Below are 18,594 nucleotides of genomic sequence, written 5' to 3'. Positions count from 1 at the left end.
AGGAGACTAGTTTAGAAACAAGGATGTCTGTGTAAACATAGAAGATAAGTTCTCTTTGCGGGTTTATTATGTTCTGGATTGGGATGTTATTGTGAGAAATTAGTTGGGAAAGCCCAAAAGAGAATTTACAGTCAAATCCATGGAAAATATTAATCTATTTGAGTAAAGGAGTTTAGTAAACATCAATGGAAACATTTACCGAGCATTTCCTAAAGCATGCTTAAATACATCTAGACTGCAGATAGAGGATGCCACTCATGCCTTTTATAGTAACAGAGTAGGAGACACTAACTTGGATTTTAAAAAGGCATAAAAAAGGGCATTGCATATGCTATTTTGCATGACTGAAAACACAGAACACTCACAAACAATGTCTCGAGTTCAATAATCATTGTTTTTTCTGCTGATGTGAGCCTTCATTTGATAACATGATCTTAAAGGAATGACTTAGAAGGACTCCTTGCAGTCCTTATGTCATTAACTTTTCAAGAACCAGATGCAAATCATATTTCAACCTCTTTAAAAATCTGTAGTAGTTTGGTGCTTCTAGACAACTCATTCAGTGCCCAAAGGCACATCTATGTAATGGCAGACCTGATAAATGCCTGCTCACCCACAGGCTTAGTTCCCTAAATCCTATGCATTTTATTTTGCCCAAGAGGGATAATTCTCAATTGCCTAAACTTAAGTATTCAAATGACACTCAGCATTCTGCAATCCTATCAAGGAAAGAAATCCCTCTTGCTGTACAGTCCCACTGTTTAATGAAAATCCATCAAAAAATACGGGAATTCTTTAAGTCATTTGTCCCTAAAGCCTTGAATGACTGTGCCTTGTGTCCAGCCTTGCTGTTCTGAGTGGGCAGATGATGGTAATTAGTTTGTTAAAAACCTGAATCTCTTTATAATCCATGAGAAGAGATGGAGTAAATGTCAGCAGAGACTGCTGCAGTGCAAAGAACACTTGTACTACCCTGAGAACTAGCAAAATGAATACAAGAATCACATTGACTGCTAAGTGCCTGCAGTCCGATTCTTCCTTTCAAATACTGATGATTTTGTCCCATTCAGTTGCTTTGAAGCACTCAATAAATCTGATCTATCGCAATTAAATACTGTCAGGATGACTTGAAACCTACGACTCCTACACATTTCTCAGAGACGATGAAAATAACAACCTAGCCTGTGGTTTCTTCCCTTAAAGATCCTCTCCTTCCCCATTCAGAGATCCAGGCGTCCTCATTTTGCTAGAATCCAGACAAAGGTGCATTTTATAAGTATGCCCTGAGCTGGAGAAGTGTTTATAAACCAACCTATATTATGCATGCATCCCCCGCTGGAGTATTTGTAATATGACCTCTGCATACCTGGCAAGAGCTGGGCTATCAGTTTGAAACCCAGAACATCTCTCTCCCTCCCCCTTCCCTCTGCCTTACAGTGCTCAATGAAGGCATCCGTAGTCGAAGCAGTTGCAGGATCACATTTTCACACCTGCCCTGAGCCGGGATTTTCGTTTGCAGCACAATGCCCCTGCCCCCTCCCTTCTCTTATGACAGACCGAGCCACCCCGCAGGGCGCTACGGCCCGGGACAGCCCCGTGCCCACTCACCCGCGCCGCGCAGCGCCCCAGCCCGCAGCCCCTCGGCTCTGCCGGCTCTGCCAGCGCTGCCCTTCCGCGCCCACTTCCCCTTTCCGCAGAAAGGGAAACCCAACCTCTCCCCGCGCCAGGGGCGCCTCTTCTTTTGGGGGGGGGGGGGGGGGGAATTAAAATTGGACCCGCATTTTAAAAAAAGTGAGCGGCAGCTTCTGGAATGTGCCTGAGAAGACAGACAGCCGACGCGGCCGCTGGGGAGGGAGGTTTTTATTCCTGCCTTCCCCCCCCCTCCCCGCGCTGTGGCCGGCCCGGTCCCAGCCGCAGACCCCCCTGCCACGGTGCGGCCCCGCCGCCGCCCGCCCAGGCACCGCCTCCGCGGCGGAGCGCTCGCCCGCCGGCCCGCGCCCGTGCGCGCCGCCGCGCCGAGCCCCCGCTGTGCCCGGCGCTGCCGCCCGCCGGCCCGCGGCACCCCGCAGCACAGGCTCCTTCCTGCTCGGGGAAATGGCGAAATAGTCGGAATTGGGGGAGGAGGGGGGAAATCCAACGAGCGATGGTACCTCCTTACAGCTAAGGTGGTGGTAGGTGGCTGCAGCAAGCGGCTCGGAGCTTGACCTCGATTTGTTTTTGGGACTGCAGGCAGGAGTGGCAAATCCGATGAGCTGAAAAAAATAAAAAGCAGGAGGATTTGGGGGTAAGTAAGAGATTGCCCCGAAACTGACGCTGCATCACTGTTTTTTGGTGGTGTTTTTTTTTTTTTCTTTGGGTGTGTGTGGGGGGGAATCTATGCAGAAGTATTGTGGATTGGGGAATGCGATTAGATACGCGTTGCAGCGCAAGTACTTGGCTAACTCTTGGCTGTAGCCTCTTTTGCCCTTTCCTACCACCAAACCCGCCAGAACTTTGGGTTTCTTTTTCTTTTCCTTCTTGTTCAAATAAGTTTTAAAATATCGGCATTCTTAGCGAAGCCGGCCGGCGATGCACGCAAACCCCTTCCAGACTCTCGACTTCTGCAATTCAGATTTGGGGGGGCGACGACGACGACAGACCAGCGCCAATGTCACCCAGTCCCTCCTTCGCGGGGCATTTTCGTGCCGCCGAGCCTGGGGGGCGGCGGGGCGCGGGGGCGGCGGCGGGGACATCCCGGCCGGGGAAGGGCAGCTCCGTGCGCGGGGCAAGAACGACCCCTGCAGTCGCCTGGCGGAAAGCCGCCGCGGCTCGTCGGGGATTGCAGAAACCCCGGCAGGGCTGGAGGGAGCCGGCTGCTACGTGCTCCGCGCCGTGGAGGTGCGGTAGCATGCGGGGCGGGGAGGCGGGGGGGAGAATGCGTTGCAGCGGGTATTAATCTCTTTCCGCTCATTTTGTAGCAGCAGGAGAGGAAACCCCCTTCCTCCGCCGCCTGCCGCCCCCCCGGCATGCTGGCACTGCCCCGCTGAGACCTGCAGAGTTTGGGGTTAACTTGCACCTGGCGCCCTGGAATAGAGACTCTCCGGACCGCACCGGTTGGGGTTTGTTGTCTATGTCTTGTTGGGAAATCTGGTGGATTTTTTTCTCGCTCGTGGAGGAAGAGCTCGGTGCTGGCAGTTGGCTTCGTGGTCTTTTTTGGAGGGTGAAGGAAGGGAAGGGATCTCGCTTGAGCCGTGCAGAGAGAGAGCTCGGACATGTGTTGTCAGCACATCTGGGGAATACAGTCTGCAAGTCCGAAAGGAAATTTACTGGGATCGTTCAAACTGCGATATTGATCTTTGTTATTTTTTTTCGCCGAGGGATGCACTTGGCATGAGAATCGGAGGATGGAAATTGTTTGGGAGGTGCTTTTTCTTCTGCAAGCGAATTTCATCGTCTGCATTTCAGGTACGCAGATAGCACAGAAAGGGCGGGGGTGGGAGGGAGAAATACCGTACAGGGTTCCCAGGCTTCCCCTTAGCAAGGGGCAAGAGGTACAGTTAAACCCAAATCAAAATAGTATCTGAAAAATACATGAATGATGTCTTATGAGTGGGTTGTGACAGAAATCAACAACCATCAATCTTCCCCCCCCCCAGTTCCAGTATCTGTGTAGTAATTGTGATACACTGGTTGCAATAAATAACCACAGTGTACTGATTAAGCAGATGCTTATAACTTCTGATGTACCCGATTGTGATAATTATTTGCAACGTTGCAGTAATCCCAGAATTTCATGCTCCTGAAGTTCTTAAACTCAGCTGATCTGCAGACCTTAAAAGGTTTGTGTTTCATTGATGGAGTTGTCATGTTCTGGTGACACAGTTCAGGATCTGCAAAGGGAGGAATGACAGTCAAGAACGTGCCTCTGCTTTTAAACGGAGCTTTAGTGTGGCCGTGCTCTGAAAATGAATCTAAAAAAAAATAGCCCTATCCAAAGACCTCCTTGCTGGCTGGGATTCCAGCTTTAGCCTTCTCATTTTAGGCTTGCAAAGCTCTCTCTCCCTTCCAGTATGTAGAAGTCGGGTAATTTCAGTTGTCACCAGAGCTTGTCCAATTAATGAATAGGCACGGTCGGGTGTCTAGCGTAAAGGATTGGAACAATTTATTCTTGGGGAAAACACTCCCTTCTACTGCAGAAGTCCTGGCTGCCTTGTTAATTTGTCATGTCAGTCATGCTGGAATAATTACGTTGCAGGAGGCAGGAGTGGGGAGGTGTCCAGTTGTCTAGTTTGGGACACTTCAGGGAGCCCCATGGGGATCCAGGCTGCCTGTGTCTCCTGCTGTTCCACTTCTCTGCAGGCTGCTTCTGCCCTCAAGTCATTGCATAAGTCTGGAAATGGGAACACAACACCACAGGCAAGGCACTGCAGGGGGGCGGTGGGGGGTCCTGGTGGACATCTCAGTGTCCAGCCTGGAGGTGTGTAGGGAGAGGGGCCTCCAGAGCTCCCTTGGGACCACGCAGAGATTGGCCTGGGCCAGCTCCCAGCCCCCAGCCAGCCGGCAGCCCCTGCAGCATCTCACCCTGGCCGTGCCTGCACCCACTGCGCTTTCTGCAGCACCTCATGACTGATGCATGCTTACAGACCTTGGACTGGTGACACCTATACTAACATTTGGGGTGGCAGCATCTATTTTAATTTGTATTGCCTGCACCTGCCCCAAAACTTTTTTATTCTTGAGCAAATAGTATTGCTATCGGCCCACAATGTACGTCAGCCCTTCTTTTATCCCTACAGACTAGTACCATCTGCTACCAGGCACCCAGGTGACGTTGGCAGCACCCCAGGCTGACCTTCCACTTGTGCCCATTGGTACCATCGGAATAATTCACTCTCTCACTCTTTAGAACAGCAAAACCTGCTGCCTCTTGTCATTTAAATCTCACACTTATCTATTTAGCTCAGCGTGATATGCCACCTGTCCAGTTCTCAAATTAGGCTCCCTTTAAAAGTACCACAGCGAGAATGGAAAAATGAAGCTCATCGCTTTCTTGGCCATTCTGACAGTAATATCCTGAGACAGAAAGAAGCTGTCCCATTCTGTGCAGGTCCTTATGCCACACATTTAGCTGCCAGTGTTTCCTAATCTCCCCCCACCCCGGTCCTTTCCTCATCTTCAGATACGGGAACCCAGGCTTCTGAAACTGATAGTGTGATCAGTCCCGCAGGGGCTCTCTTCGCTCTCCATCTCCCTCTAGCACTAAGAACAGACTGATATCCATCTCTGTTTTCTTTTTCTCTTTTTGGGGGGAATAAAGTGAAAAAGTGAATGGTGGAATGCTTTTGCTGCATGTTTAAAGCTGTGGTTTCAAATAATTAATTTTAACCACATAGAGGATGTGTGCATGCATGTAGCTTTTTTTTTCTTTTTTTTTTTTTCTTCCTAGGGTTTTTTATTTTTTTCAGGAATCCTTAGTATTTGACATCTTGGTAAAAAGGATTAAGATCTGTAGATATCTGACTGGCACTAATGCTTTGTATCTTTCCTCTGTCATCCTTTTTACACTAGATTTTGTAGCATATTATCTAGCTGGGATGTCTGGATAACAGTGTAAGTAAGAGAAGGCGTAATGAAGCCTTCTCTTTGTAGGTTTGCCTCAACACTGGATTCCAGAAACTGTGTATTTTTAGCACTTCAGCACCGGTCATTCATTCAACATGTTACTTAAAAAAAAAAACACTAGTTGAGCACACTGCTGCAAATCACAGGGATGTGAATTAAGGAATGTGGTATTATTTTTTTTTTTTCTTTCTTACTAAGGCATTTGTTTCAGCAATGAAGATACAAGACTGGTCCTCCGTGCATAGATCTTTTCTGAACATTAGCAAACGCTTCATTCACTGTCTATTTAAACCTGTGATGGCCCTCCTACTGATTCCAGTGGTTATTTGGATTAGGGCCTATTAAGGCTGCGGTTCAAAGGGATGATGTCAGTCACTGAATTGAATGGACTATTAAGTTAGTTTATCATTATTAGTAAACTTATTTATTAAACATAGGTTCAACGTTATGTCACATTGTCTTTTGCTATGTACTTACCTGCTGCTTAAATGTAAATTATGCTGAATGTAGCACTTATGCTGTGTTTCTTAATTAAATAATGAAGTTATACAGTTGGCTTTTTGGTGTCTCATGCATGAATTTTTGTGAGACAGTATATATAAAGTAATTCCATGTATTAAAAAGAGGCATATATATTTTCAAAATATTTTATACCTAGCATTTTTTTTTATCAGTCAGTTACCTGTGTGTATGATAGACTGCTTGGTTTGGAAGAAATGATACTGAGATTTAGTGATATTTTTTTTTTTTTTAATTACTGGCCCTTGTGTTTGGGAAAGAATTTATCTGTGAACTTCGTAAACTGAATATTTTTGTTTTCTTGGCATACTGAATTAAGGCTTTTGCTACTTGAAATGGCTTGTTTGAAGGGAGAATCTAGTTTCTTTGTGCTGATGCAAATGAGAAATAAGAACAGATTGAAGGGCCACGAAAACAATTTCTGTTCTTTAGAAAGAAATGAAAGCCCTCTCTTTCCTTCTAAGTCATGATGCGTATTTATTCCTTTGAGTTGTAGTCTCTGAGGAAAAATAGTCATGATTTGTATTATGAGTTTTGAGGTTTTGTTCCTTTTAATGATACTACAGCATAGAAGGAACACAGGGTAGTGGAAGTGAAGATGTCCTGTAGATAGAATCCTGAAATAAGACCTCTCTGGTTGTTGTTTCTTTGAAGATGCAGATAATCATGGCACGGGGATTATACTGTTTATGTAGAAAGAGGATAAGAGTTGTTGTTATGATGTCAAAATTTCCTTACTGAGTAAGAATACCGCCAAAGATTAATTAGCATCGGTGTTCTCAGGTGGGATGTTGATCCCATAATGGCTGCCACCTTTGCTTGCATAGTCATCTGTATAAACCGTGAGCAATTTTTTTCTGATTCTAGTTATTAACAATCAATTTCAATAAAAAAATCAGGATGCTGTTTTCAAACCCTCACAGGAGACTTCATTTAAATAAGGAAATGCTACTGTTGTGGGCACTGATTAAGAAGGTTTCTATGAACGTTTTCTGTTAATCCATCAACAAAATGATTTATAGAACCTGCATGTTTAACATCTTCGTGGCTTCCTATGAATTGATGTATTTCCTCTTATTGTTTTGGCTTGCGGGAACTAATATGGATGAAATTCATGCAAGTCCTGCAGCTCTCTTATTATTTGGAAGTATTTTCATCCTTTTCCATCGTCTTCAAGTCATATAGGGGCAGATCCCTTTTATGCTGTAACTTCTTTGGTCTGTTTGGCAGCATACAGGGGTCATAAATCATGTATCATGAACAACTAAGATGGTATAAAAAAATCCTGTGTATCAAGGAATTCCACTGTGTACTGAGCGTCTGATGTAGCGTCTCCAGGCATCGAGGGCTAGAGGTGTATTTGGAGCACTGCTGCACTTCCATTTTATGTCATGCTGCTTCTGCAGTCTCTGAGCTCTTATCACTTGACACAACACAGAGTTAGTTGTTCTATAGGAACTCTATGCCAGGGCTTGAATTATCTGTTTAATGGTGGTCTGTGAGGTCTGATAACTCTTCTTCTCTTAGCATTGTACAACCTGAGGTAATTCAAGCTAAAGTAGTCTTGTAGAAGAGAAGAGTGTCAAGGCTCTAATGCCCATTAGTAAGTAACAGTGAATGGTTCATTGTTATGTTTGAACAAAAATGTTGAAAACAAGTTAATTGTTCTCAAATAGTGTCAAAGAAATAGTTTTTTCTGGCACTTTTGTTAAGCAAGAAATGTAATATCCTAGGGGAAGGAATTATTCATAGCACAGAGATACATATGTATATACATATATATGAAAGTAATCTCTAGGCATATAGGAAGGTATAACATTGCAGCCTGCTGCATCTGGTAACGAAGAGCTTTTGGCATCCAATCCATTATAGTATTCTTTTCTGCTTTGTCCCATCTCCACAGCTTCATGTGTGTGGGCAAACCTTCATGCCTGCATTGAGTTTGTTGATGTTACTGAAAATCCACGTGGATTCAATCCTCCTGCTCACATTCAAACACAGGATGGAGGCCATATGTTGGATCCAAAGACTCTCAGTTCCTTAGCGCTTGAATGCTTTCTCACTTCAGAGATGTTGCTGCCTTTTCAAAAGGTGTGAAGATGTTTCTGCTTTAAAATTCCATGGAAATAGCCTTGTAGTCTCCTATAAATGTCTGCTTTACTTTTTTTTGTGTGTCCTGTATTTTTCATCATTCTATTTTTATTGTTGGTTTTACAGCTAGAGCGTGACCAGATAGGCGCTAAAGTGCCAAAATAACACACATATTTTTAGCTTATGTAAAGGTAGTAGAAGGGAACATTTATGAATAGTTTTGCACATATTATGCTGAACTATTTTCCATCCAGTAAACTGATGGAAAGAAACTGGTAATCGCTGCTATTCTTTTCCAAATGTCAGCAATGAAGATACCCAGTTTTCAAAGGGACCTCTTCGCCTTGTTGTGTTGCCTCGTTGTTAGAGGCAATTGAACCAGATACCAAGCCTCCAAGACCAAATTATTAAAAACAGGAATAAAACCCCAACTCAAATGAGCACTCTTAATTTAAGGGTATTCTTTAAGTCTTTAAGATACAACTGATGTTATAGAGAAATTTTGCCCTTGATATTCTTGAAAAGGTTTCAGTTTCTAAGTCTACAATAGCTAGATTTTAAATTCAGCAAGGATTGAAATGGCTTTCCATTTGCATTATGAATATTCTTTGTATAGGAATGAACAAGGAATCCCTGCTTACCCTAAAAGGCTGTTTGGCATATTTGTTGCTGTTGGTCGAAGTATTGCTTTCTTTCTTGGTTGAAAGGTTGTAATTTAGCTGAGGAGAGAGCTGCTGTTTTCATCGTTACTGATTGTTTGTGGCTAAACTTAACATGGCAAAGACTGAAGTGGATGATTGGCCCATCTGGGCTGTTAATAGAAGGCTATATAAAACTGTTTTGTCATTATCTCATTACCAGCTCAAGCAGCAGACAAAACTAGATGACAGTTAGTTATGGACAACACTGACATACTGTGATAAGTGTTATTTTGTTCCTATCTTGTTTTTATCCTAACTATACGTCATGTTGTAAGGAATAGAAAATAGGAACCAAACTTTAAATGACTTTTTTAGAGGCAACGCTCTACAGTGTGACTGCATTTCCATTTGTAATACAATCAGAAAGTGCAAAAGTGCCTGTCCATACAGTGGAGACTATTAATTAGAGTTGTGGTAGATAAGTCGAGACATTCATTAATGGTAAATAAATAGGAAATAAATTTTTAAGAAGGATAATAATATGACATTTAGGAGAATTTGCAGCCCAGCGTGTTTACAGTTGAATTCAAAGTAGGTGAATATTTTATTGCTGTTTTAACCATTGATGGTTAAAAAACTGTCAAGGGTCTTTTAATGAAATTTCTTGAAGATGAAATATCAAGTTATTATTGTTATAAAAATAGAGGAGTGAAACATTTTAGACATATATTCTGTGTAGTACAGTAGCCTTTCTGGTGGTGTACACAAGTACTGGGTGCCTTATAGGCACATGGGTGGCCAGAAGTATAAACTTCCTATTTCTCAATATGTAAAACATTTTCATGCAGTGCGTAGCAGTTGGCAGTTGAGGTAAGAAGGCATAAGGAAACCTATATTTACATCCATCTTAAAAGACCTTGGAACTCTGAGAATATTATAAATGGCTTTAGTGTTAATGAGATTTGGGCCTTAAAAATTGCAAAAACTTAAAGCTTGATAATGAAAAAAGCTTTAGATGGCAGGTCTCTGTGCTCCTGTGGAGTGCCAGGTACAGGCTATCCAGTATTACAGCCCTGAAATATTTAATTTTCTTTTATTCAACTTGGTAAACAGAAGGTGATCACTGCCCACATACATAGCGTACTGAAAGCAATGGTCAGCACTGAAGAAAATAAATGCTGTCATTGTTTGATGTATTTTTCCATATGAAAACACTTCTGATTTAAATTCATGGATCTGTAACATTTGTATTTCTGTAGTAAAATTAGTATTAAACTTAAATGCCCCACAGTTTTATCTTTTGTAATATTATTGCCAGAAAAATATCACAGCAGCTGTAATTCACAAATAACTAATTAGAATGTACTTTTTAATACTAAAGATACTAAGATACTAAGGTACTAAAATAAGTATAGAGGTAAGGTAATATCCATAATGTTACCTGTTCATTTGGACATTCTTTCTTCCTCCCTTTATCATCAGTGCTTAACTTGATCAAGATCATGATACTGTATGTTTGTCATCTGGCTTTTAAGTATGGAACAGATAGAGTTGTGTACTGACTGGTCCAAAGTGGCTTCTAAGCACGTGCAGGGAAGAGGAAGCTTAGCAACGTTATCCTTTTTTTTTCCTCTCTAAATGTGTTGACATCTCTAGCTTTTGGAAGTAGTGTTTGAGTAGATGTATTTAGAGGGAAACATGGCTTTTGAAAAATCATCTTCTTGTCAGTTTTGTGGGTTGTTTCCAATTTAAGTTTTTCCCTACCATTAACTACTATAGTGCCCTGTTCTGCTTCAAGAATAGTCATCAGAATGGTGTCTTACTGTTCTGCCATGGGTAGAAGGATTAGCACAGCAGGACTCCTACAGAATTTGCCTTATTAATGCTAAAAGAAAAAGATGAGCAATAGAGAAAGGTCTTTTGGTATGTGTGACTACGGAAGACTGCACTGTTTGAAGCGATGTTTGAACGACCGTGTCCTCCATCAAATCCTGCCTATTGATTGCTGTACGTCTGGTAGGATGATGGTTGGGTAACTGAAGGAACGGGTCAGGAAGGGTTGCTACTGCCACAGCTGAATTTTGTTTGGCAAGGTGACATACTTGGGCCGCTAGAAAGGGCATTAATTTGTGTTTGCCATCATGGCAGAGAAAGGAAACTTTCTCTCTTTAGGAAAAAGGTAGTGCTGAAGATTTGTGCTTTCTGGCAGACAAGGATAACAATACTTTAGTAATATCCCCTGAAATTTTATGGAGTATGAGCTATTTGTTCATACATAGGTGGAAAGCTGTACCATTTGCAGCTGAATTGTGTTATTTCCCATGTGGGAAGCTGCAGTTATGGAAGGGAAGGGCTGCTGCTGAAAAGAAACAGTGTTTGATTGACCCTATGCTGGTCCTAATCCTCCTGCTTGGGAGTGCGTGAACAGCTATTGACAGGAGATTTCTGTGAATGGGATTGTGCAGTCTGGGTTTTCTGAGAATGAAAGGTGTGAATGAGAAGAACTGTGTTATATTTCAGTCAAAAAGAAAAAAAAAGCTGAATTTCAGTGGCAGAGCTTGGAACAGTTTCCAGTGAACATATAGTGTCGGCCCCACTTGCACAGATGGAGAAACTGAGGTAAAATGTCATGTGAAATGTCACCTAGCAGCAATTTAAGTAATTATAGTTCATTTTCACTCTCATTTCTGCCTTGCAGCACTCTTTAACACCTTGTTTCTGGTCGGAGTATGACACTGAATCACCTCACTGAAATGAGGGAGCACGAGGCCTCCATGGTGCCAGGGTCAGGAGGGAAGGCAGTGACAGGCCCTGGGATGAGCCCATGGGCTCCGCAGCCTTGTCCCCCACCCCCAGGGTCTGGCTGCTTTGTCCTTGTCAGCTCTGACCCTGCACAGCCAAGTAGCCTTGGGTCAGGCTGTGGAGAGAACTGTGAGAAGCCATGTCTGGTGCCTCAGCAGCTCTGAGCTGCCTTTAACCTCAGCCCCTCGCCAGCCCTCAGCCTTGTGCCCTGCTGTTCCTCGCCTCACCTCGCTGACTGGACTAGCCAGCTTGACCGCAGACCTACCTCCTCGCTGGGGACGTGTTTCCTCACCACAGACATGCCTGGCTATGGCAGGAGGGTGGCTGACCTGCGTGGCTCTCCCTGCACCTTCTCCTCTTGTCGTGGGACTGAGAGGCTGTGCCCCACAGCAAGGTGACTGCCCTTGGGGCACTGCCTGCCCTTGCAAACTCCTAGAAACATCTTCCTGAAAATGGTTTCTATGAGCTACGTGCTAACATTGCCTTCAATTCCTGACTGGAGGGGAGGCGGCTGCAGCTGGGCACACTCGACCAACTCAGTGAAGGATGAAACATGGCAGTCTGGCCCCAAGAAACATAATCCAACCATTTTTAAACCTCTAGAACATGAAGCCCAGCTGAGCAGTGAGTTTGTGGCCATTTCTTCTCCCTTGCCTCTTGAATTTGTGCAGTTTGCTTCAGCTAGATCTGTCCTCAGTGTTTAAACTTGTGTGGCTTCCCCGGGAGTGAAGGGTCACAAAATGGCGCCTGGTGTGTCCCCTCAGAGGCTTGATCCCTCCTTCTCTCTGCCTGTGTATCACAAGGTATTTTTTCTCTTCATAGTAATAGCAGTGAAGTTACCGTGAGGTATAAATATGATATACTTAAGAATTACATCAATTAGAGTTTAATTTAAATTGGTTTCAAGGAGTTTGTGTGATATTAAGGTAAAAATCAGACCCACACAAAGTTCTTAAATTAACGTATGTTATTTAAATTCTGCTTAAATTACTAACATGCATTCACTTGGCCTCTTTTTTTTTATCGTGACTCTGAGTAGCAAATAGGTTCCTCAAAGTGCAGCATCCACTCGGTGCGGATGTAGGTGACAACAGAAAGTTAAGGGCACCAGACATTTTGTCCCTAAATTTTCTCTTTGAAATTTGCTCCTTCAGCAGACCAATAGGTTCCTTTACATACTGATGTGGTTGTTGGATGTGCTATGTACACATATGAGAATTTATTTTAGGGGGTGAAATCCTCACCCCAGGGAATTTTGCCCACAATGTTTGTAACTCTGAGCTTTTATTTTCTAGTGTGTTCACCTGGCCTCACCATTTGCGTGGTTTTTTTGTTCACATTTGTATTTATAAGCGGTATGTTATTGTTATAGTATGTTTTTGTGCCTGCTGGAAAACAAAGTAATCTACAAGGGCTCCACAGTCTCCTCTCGTTTGCCCAGATGATCCTGAGGGTACTATGTGGCAGTTAGTAATTGCAAGTGGGATTTAAAGTTATCTGCAGATGCATAATTTTTATCTTCAGTAGCCCCCCTGGCACTCTCTCCAAGTTGTTAACAATTCATCTTTGCCAGTCTGTAATTGTGCCTTTGCTCTAGAGTCACAGGTATTTAGCTCACTGTGGAATAGGATGCAAAATAGAGTAATAAATAATATGATTTATTTTTATTAGGTAGCATAAGTATGTTTTCATACTTGCAAGCTAAAAACTTAGTCATCCTCTTTAGATTTTATTGTGATACATTAATACACAGATTCAGCCAAATGCAAAACTTAAAAGACATAGTTAAATGTTTTGCTGTATCTGAATCTTAATATGTAATTGTATAAAACAACTTAGATTAAGGATGTGCTTAAGTGCTTTGCTGAAGCAAGGAGTAGCAGTGGTGTAATGCATGAATAATACAAAGTCTTTGGAAAGGCCCAGCTAAAATAAGCAGAAATTTTCATAATCTCGGATTAAATTATACAGTTGTGTAGAAAATAGTTTTTTATCCAGGTAAAAGCATAGCAGTTCTTTGTGTGGTAAAGCAAAGATACGGATTTTTCTGGTATGACTAACACGGCAAGAGAAACTGTACAATCAGAATTAAATTGATCAGGATTGTAATGTGTTAATTCTCACGTCATGGATGCCCTGAATGAAACAGACACCATTTTTCACAATAGTAAACAGAATTCCCCTGGACTATGGTAAACAAACCCAAAAAACTAAAAAGTGAAATAACAAGAGTTGAGTGCTTTTCATATGTGAATTTCTGTTCCACTTTTTTACCAGCACAAATTTTAATTTTGTTTTGATCAGACCTCAAGTCCTGCTATAAAGAGGACATCCTGTGTACAGACCTGGGCTGTGGGGCTGTGTGGTATGGCTGGCGGAGGGACAGTGGCACAGCCGTGTTGCGTGATGAGGGAAGACCCACTCTACCAGGTGGTGCCAACAGTGGTGCTTGGGAAACCTCCTGCCAGTTTTCTGCAAGCAGCTGGCCCAGTCCAGATTGCATAAGCAGAGTTTAGTCATACCGATATAGGAAACTTCTTGTGGGAGATATGTAAAAATACTTGAGGTTTTGTCTGTCCCTCTGTCTGGGACCAAAACAAGCCAAACGTCCTCTCTACTGCTGAGAGAAGGTGATAGCATATTCAGTATGTATCACTAGAAAAATTCCTCACATTTTAAATTAGGTAAGGCTTCATACATGGTATTATGAATAAGTGTCTACTGTGGGCAAGAAAGTTTATGTAAGTATTGCTCTATTTATGAAAATGTTGGACAAAGCTCTACAATACATTTGTATCACATTTATGTATTTGGGCTTCATCTACCAAAGGGCACAGAGCCTGCAAATTTTCTCCTTTCTCTCCTTCAGCCATTGTACTGCTTTGGCTTTACTTGATGCTTCACAAACAGCAGCAAGTAACTCTTGTAATTCATGCTTTTAATTCTCCCATTTTTAGTTCCTTACTCTATGTAACTCGGACCTCCTGTGTCTACTGTGTTTTTATGTTTTTAAATACTTATTTACTTTGCAGTAATAAAAGAGCATATCTAGCAAGGTAGTCAGCATCTTCCTTTTGATGCTCCTGAAAAAGAACCTGTGACTCAGATTTCAGACCACAGCAAATAACAGTTGAATTTAAACTCTTTTTGGAAGGTCTCCCTTTCAATGACTTCTTTACTGATATCCTGATAACTGTTGTGGAGGACCAAATGAAGAAGTGTGTCTTGATCACAGTATCATCACATTACTGGACGCCTAAGAATTGATTCTAGTCACTGAATACTCCCGAACTTAAAATCTTTGAAAGAGAGCATTCTTACATATAAAACCAGAGTGTATGACAATACTGTTGCATTATTTTTAAAACTCTTAAGTGTTTTGGATATAACTTCCACTGATATTATATAAACTGTACAGAAATAATCTCCTGGCATTTGCTTGGAATGACAGTCATCAATTCCTACACGTTTATTTAGAATCTTGTGTAGAAACAAAAAAAACTGTTTGATTTATACAAGTTTGTTTTGGATATTTTGCCAGGGAAAAAAAGGAAGCTTTGCTAATAGAGGCTGAAGTAAAGTGTAAAATAAAATCTCCAAATCAGCTCTTAGTTCACAGAGGTAGCATGCACTGGAATTACTCTGCCAAAAATGTTGGCATTGAGTTTCGTTAAGTGTTAAGCAGAGGTGTCTTGGTAAATAGTCCCATTAGAAACATACTGTGACCTCTGCTGCTGGGATTCAGGTATGTGAGAGAACTGTGCTTAGGAGCTTTACTAGTCATGTGGTCAGAATGATTTTCAATCACTTTGGTCATTGCTGGATTAAAATTGAGGCTGCAGAGATTAATGGTCTGTTGTTACTAATCCACTAAACCCCTGTTCCTAGATCTTTTAAATTGACTGAACCTATAGATTGTAATGTTACTGAGAGATATGGATTTGTAATGCTTTTAACTATCTTTCTTGATGTTTGGTGTTAGCAGTATCCTATTATTTATTGTTCTTTGAGACGGCGATCTTGGCTGTTCTTGAATGGAAGTGAACTTTATGCTTTTTTATTTATACTATTCTATAGCACAGTAAAAGTATGTATCATTTTAAATTAATGTGGATGAAGAAAGCTTTACTATGTTTAAATATGAGCTGGCATTAGGAGAAACTCAAATAAGAACAACAGAAACTAAATCTTATTTTTACTTCATTGTAACAAATGGTGGCTGCTGTCCCTAACTGTCAAAATAGCCACTATCTCCTTCAGTCTGTCTGCCATTAACAGTGGTGCTTGTCCCCTTAAGTGGGTTTTACTGACATTTGAAGACGTAGCCAAGTGCGAAATGGCTGTTCAAGCTTTTGGGAAATGATGTTTTCTAAACTAGAGCAGTATTTGGAGTATGAGGGCTCAGGGCTATTCCCAGGGATCTAGAACAGTTAGACATAATTTCTGTACTTAATTTCAGTAGTTAATTTCTGTGCAGGTGTAAGTAGTTTTCCCCAGGTGAAAAACAATGTACAAAAAAAAAAGAAGAAATGAGGAAACAGTTCATCCATCTAGCAAGACATGAGGAAGCTTTGGGCAGAACAGTGTAGTGATTTGGGTTTCAGCAGGGATCTGTAAACAAGATGCATGAAGAGAGTTTTAACAGTACGGGAGAGACAGGAGTTAGGGGAAAGGAAATAGCATATGGAAGAAATCAGACTCTGAATATGACTGGGAGAGTTCTGGGGGCATTTAATCTGAGTGGATAGCTTTACATTCGGCAAGGAGAGGGATGGAGCCCCTCACATATGTATTTTGGGCACTATTTACCACATCTGTGCTTAAGATTGCAAATTGGAACCTAGCTTTCAGGTGTTAGTAATTTTGTGAAATACTCCATTCTAAAAGTGTAATTAAAAAAGGAAGAGTTTGATTTTTAGTTCCAGAAGAATGAAAATATATTATTTTAAAAATTATTTTCTTTGATGAAAGAAGTTCAGTACCTGGTGCCTGCCAGACTGGTGTGAACACATGCAATGTCTACATGACATACAGAAGAAGAAATTGGTTTTGATTGAGTAAATAAGGACAACAGTTTATCTATAAAGAACTAGGTTTTGGTGCTTGTTTAAACTGCAATGTGACTACCGCTTTTGTAGGAAGCATTCTTAAATTATCATCTATTATGTCTTCCTCTGAATGTGTTTTTGATTCCTATCATTATATGCTGAAAACAAGCAGAAATTTTTTGCGTTTGTGTTCTCTACAGAAGATGCAGAAAAGTCATAGGAGAGTATACTTTTGCATTTTAACTGCACTTGCATTAATCTGCAGGGGGACTAATCTGTATTTGTAATTTGTATAAATTAATAACCCATTAAAATAATTGAAAAATAGCGCATTTCTGATTTAAAGGGTCAGTACGTCATAAATTTTTTTGACATACTAAATTACTACAAATGTATTCTACATGTTTATACTAACATACAGCAAGGTAACGTGGCTTTAACTGTGCAATTGACTTTCAACTTTGTCAGGCAATTCTAGTGATTAAAATATTTCATGCAACCGTCTCTGTTTCTGAACCCTGGTGACTTGGCTTATTCTTTTGCATTCTGGTTATCTCAGTAATAGTGTGTCTTGATTAAGGACTGCAAAGGGCTTCTACATCTGCTCTTGTCACAAAGCTATGTAGGACAAAGTAAGTCAAAGATAACTCATCATGCAAACTATGGACCTCCAGTTAGTTCTTTTCCTCAGATTTAATATTGTGTTCAAATAAAACTGGGACTATGGAAGTAAACCCAAAGCATTTAAATGGATTTTTGGCAATTTCTCAAAGCTCTTTTGAGGAAGAAGAAAATATTAATGTAAGACTGAAATATATATAACTGGATGAAAAAGATGAAGTTATTGTCCTGCCACATATTAGGAAGTACAGTCCTTGTCATATAGGAAATCAGAGTTCACCATCTAAGTGAAAACAACAGTCACGCTTTCTGAGGTAAATAGATCCGTAAGAATAGTTATTGTGAAACTGAGAGGAAAAAGTGACATCTTTCTTATTTAGGATCAAAATACCTGATACCAGCTAAACACGAGGCCTGTCCTCAGGTCATGTTCTATTGAAGGCTAATTTGAGAACTAGACACTAATTAAATTCGCAACATAAGGGAGTTAATGTTTGCAGCTTCGTAGACAGGCTTTGAAGCTTCAGCTGCGTGTTGCAAGTGATTTAGACCTGGGTCTAAATTCTAGGTCCATGGTAGGGTGGAAAACAGTAGCGTGATCTTTGGCTAGCACTTAGGCCAACCACTGAGCAGCTCTTCCTGCCTAATCAGGTTCACATTGCAAACAGATGAAGGATTTGTTCAGTGGAGAGACACCAAGTAGTTTCTCTGTATCCCTGTAATGCATTTGTGACTGCCTACTGAATGGCTTCACAGGGTTAAGTTACAATTGCCAGAGCTAGTAGCTGAAAATGTATCGTGCTGTCAGACTTAGCTTTCTCTGTTAGACACTTTAGGGACCAAGGACTTGACAGTCCGCTGTCTGGCATCCAAAGTAGTTATTTATAACGCCATTGAGTAAGTGGGAAATGCTACTCTATTAGAATGACAGCAGTTTTTACCCGCTTGGCTTGAGTGTAAACTAACAAGCAGACAGATCCTGTATTTACGTAAATCAGGGCAACTCAAAAGATCTGTTCTAGTTTCTTAGAGAAAGGAGCGAGCCCAGAGCTGGGGTACTGCAGGGCCTGGGGTGTGTCATTTTGGCGAGTTTGGCTTTATAATACAAGTAATATGCCCACTGGCTTTGTTAACCTGAATGTTTATTGAGTGGTTCTAATCCAGGTTTAAGACCGACTTAAATATTTTAACAGTTGCAAAATAAACATGTAGTCTGCTCATTTTTGGGGATTTATTTTTACAGCAATCATACACAGACAACCCTATTGTTG

General features: G+C 41.5%; 1 protein-coding gene across 3 annotated transcripts in view; it reads left to right on the top strand.

The window, feature by feature from the left end:
• The first annotated feature begins 2,009 nt into the window (after positions 1-2,009).
• CA10 (carbonic anhydrase 10) overlaps positions 2,010-18,594 on the top strand; it is a 207,147-nt gene continuing 190,562 nt past the window's right edge. The window contains exons 1-3 of one of the 3 annotated variants that reach the window (XM_054221638.1): positions 2,010-2,284; positions 2,958-3,098; positions 3,357-3,444. In XM_054221638.1, the coding sequence (XP_054077613.1) occupies positions 3,384-3,444 (61 nt within the window). In that variant the 5' untranslated portion in view covers positions 2,010-2,284; positions 2,958-3,098; positions 3,357-3,383. Of the gene's footprint in view, positions 2,285-2,821; positions 2,878-2,957; positions 3,445-18,594 lie in introns of those variants that run through there. The other 2 variants (XM_054221636.1, XM_054221637.1) reach the window with 2 other exon arrangements.

This window comes from Rissa tridactyla, chromosome 15, assembly GCF_028500815.1.
Source record: "Rissa tridactyla isolate bRisTri1 chromosome 15, bRisTri1.patW.cur.20221130, whole genome shotgun sequence".
Taxonomy (NCBI): domain Eukaryota; kingdom Metazoa; phylum Chordata; class Aves; order Charadriiformes; family Laridae; genus Rissa; species Rissa tridactyla.
This window is presented reverse-complemented; position numbering and strand designations above follow the sequence as displayed.